This window comes from Amphimedon queenslandica, unplaced genomic scaffold (genome assembly GCF_000090795.2).
Source record: "Amphimedon queenslandica unplaced genomic scaffold, v1.1 AMPQUscaffold_10348, whole genome shotgun sequence".
NCBI classification, from domain to species: Eukaryota; Metazoa; Porifera; class Demospongiae; order Haplosclerida; family Niphatidae; genus Amphimedon; species Amphimedon queenslandica.
This window is the reverse complement of record NW_003549381.1, coordinates 1-3,188: the sequence shown is the minus strand read 5'-3', so window position 1 is coordinate 3,188 and position 3,188 is coordinate 1. Positions and strand designations below refer to the sequence as shown.

Sequence of the window (3,188 nt, the reverse complement as noted above, 5' to 3'; positions counted from 1 at the left end):
AATTGCATTATACATTAGTTAAATATATGAGATTTGTAAAATCTACATGTGTACATGTACATTAGTAATGAGTCATCTTTATTTTCTCATTCTTTTACCAACTTGTCATTGCAATTACAATTTTTACAATTTGCATGCAAATCAGGTGTTTATCATACATTTGTATGTATACATTTTCATGTACCTTACTGCATGAGCATGTATTTCTCCATAGGAGAGTGATCTACGTTACTTGATAGAGAACATATGGGCTGGTCAGAGTGCAGTGAGTGGTGAGAAGGATCTATTTGAGTTGATACTAGTTCGTTGGAATATCACTGAACACTGGAGCCCATGGAACTGTATATTATTGACAACTGATGAAGCTAGGGCTCATGTTAAACTGGATGACCCAGAAAAGGTAAGATAATATTACTATTATAATGTTCTTGTTATCCGCTTTCATGTTACTGCTTTATCAGTTTTGCTTTTTCACTTGTCAATATATGTTATTTTAAAAGCACATTAATGTACTTTACTTATAATTGCATTTTACATGTAATATTCCTCCACAGGCTTACAGTTCACAGTTTACAGATAAAATAAGACAGAGGCACATATTAGCAAGGAATTATTTCACACAGATACCAGGAATGATGGAGGAAATGTCAACTAAAGTCAAAGAACTACCTCTACCTCGTCCTAAAGAAAGAATCATTGTAGTTAGGCAACATCCACAGGAACAACACCAGCAATTAACTGTAGACTCTAACTAAAAATAATGCATGCATATACATCTACATGTATCTATACAACTATAAACAATAATGTTGTTTTTTCTTTAATGTGAGATGTGGGATGTGTGATCAATGAATTAATGTACATGTCATGTTGTAGTATAAGGTATAGGTACAATTTTGCTGTACTACAATATTATACTTGTAGCTATCGAAATTAAATTATTTGTAAAGTACACTGCCTTTATAAATGGTGTGTGTAACTTAATAGTGATCATTAGCTGTGGGAGCAGGAGCAACTTAGCAACTGTAGAATGTACCCAGTGCTGCTTACTACTGTCTTCTTGTTGAGTGTCAGTAAAGTTATTAGTGAATGTCCACCTACCTCAGGTAAGACACTGGATGTGTATAATAACAACTGTATAGGTTTTATAGGTATCTACCTGAGGCATAATGGAAACTGTTATACTAATGGATCATATTTTCCAGACAGCAGTATCAGACCAACTCCTATAGAGTGTGGATTACCTGGTGAGACTCTGAATGGTGGACAATGGATTGGTCCTAAAGGAGTAGTTCCTTGTAGTGGTGGTGGTAACAATCAAAATGTTCGATGTACTGGGTCAGGTGCTCATCTCAGTGTTTTCATAAATCCACCAAGCTTTCTTGGGGCACCTGGTGATGGCCAGTATATGTGTTGTCTACCCACTAATTGTTCAACTCCTGGGACTAACATCATCACTGCTACTATATTCAGTAAGAGGAGACTATAATCACTTACTGATGTAATAATTTTTATTTGTAGGATTTGCAGAGATAGAATCATTTACTGTTACTGATCTTCCTTCTGATATGACAGTATATCCTCAGGAATACAAACTGAATTGTACTAAAATTGGATTCAATCGCTATGATATTAGTATGAGCATTGGTAGTACTGCACTGGCTGATCACACTAATTGTTTTGATCCTGATAATAATTGTGGTGGTACTGTGTTAAATGGTGCTGTTGAAAACACAGTAAGTCATGCTGTTACTGTCACATGGGATGGAATGACTGTCAGTAGTGGATCAATCAGTCAATCAACCACTGGAGATCAAATGTATCAGTGCAGGGTAGCAGATCATCCTGATGGTAATGAAATTAGAATACGTAATGTCACTATAAAAGGTAAAGTTGTATCAACTAGTGTATTACCTCTCTGCTATACAGCACCATCAATTGCTCCTTTTCTTACTGAGGTCAGCGAGACAGCTACCACTATCACTGTCAGTTGGACTGCACTTGATTCATCTGATGCTGATGGATATGTAGTCTATGTCACTACTGACACAGACACTGTGGAGACAGTACAGGTGGAGGGAAGTAGTAATAATACAATCACACTGAATGGACTGAGAGGAGGAACAACTTATAGCATCACAGTCAGAGCCTATCAACAATTACTGGGACCTGCTAATGTCTCATTCACTCATTGTCAGCAAAAAGGTTTTTGACTTTACTATTATTGCAATTAAAATTTAATATCAAATAGGAATCTATTTAGCATATGATAGAAACTGTTATTCTAATGGATCATATTTTTGGGATAGTAGTGTCAATTCATTCACTAAGCCTATATCATGTGTGTTACCTGGTACTAGTCTAACTACTGGTCAGTGGGTTAGAGTTGCTGATCCTGATGATCCTGTTGACTGTAACAGTAATAATGCCAGTGATCCTTTTCGTTGTAGTTCTGTCACTTCACCTATTATATTAAATCTTTATCTTGCTGAAGGACTAGCAGCAGCTCAAGAAGGCTGGTACAAGTGTTGTCTACCCACTGATTGTTCAGAACCTAACACTAACATCATCTTTGCTAATATATTCAGTAAAAGGAGACTATAATCACTTACTGATGTAATAATTTTCATTTGTAGGATTTGCAGAGATAGAATCATTTACTGTTGCTGATCTTCCTTCTGATATGACAGTATATCCTCAAGAATACAAACTGAATTGTACTAAAATTGGATTCTATTTGTATGGTATTAGTATGAGCATTGGTAGTACTGCACTGGCTAGTTACACTAATTGTGATGATCGAAAAAGCAATTGTAATGGTACTGTGTTAGTTAGTAGTACCAACACAGTAAGATATACTGTTACTATCACATGGGATGGAATGACTGTCAGTAGTGGATCAATCAGTCAATCAACCACTGGAGATCAAATGTATCAGTGTGTTGTGCAAGTTACTGATCAACCAACTAAAACACGTAATGCAACTATAAAAGGTAGCAAATTTTATACATGGCAGTTAATTTTCAATGTACGTATCAAATATTTTTCAGTTCCAGCAACTGCTCCCACTTCTCTTACTGAGGTCAACAAGACAACTACCACTATCACTGTCAGTTGGACTACACTTAATTCATCTGATGCTGATGGATATGTAGTCAATGTCACTAGTGATACAGACACTGTGCAGA

The 3,188-nt window shown here is 36.0% G+C and overlaps 1 protein-coding gene across 1 annotated transcript in view; it reads left to right on the top strand.

Annotated features, from left to right (window-relative positions):
* LOC100631929 (IQ and ubiquitin-like domain-containing protein) overlaps positions 1-849 on the top strand; it is a 4,299-nt gene extending 3,450 nt beyond the window's left edge. Inside the window, exons 11-12 of the mRNA XM_020006128.1 lie at positions 215-400; positions 555-849. Of these exons, the coding sequence (XP_019861687.1) occupies positions 215-400; positions 555-755 (387 nt within the window). The 3' untranslated portion in view covers positions 756-849. The remainder of the gene's footprint in view (positions 1-214; positions 401-554) is intronic.
* Positions 850-3,188: the final 2,339 nt, after the last annotated feature.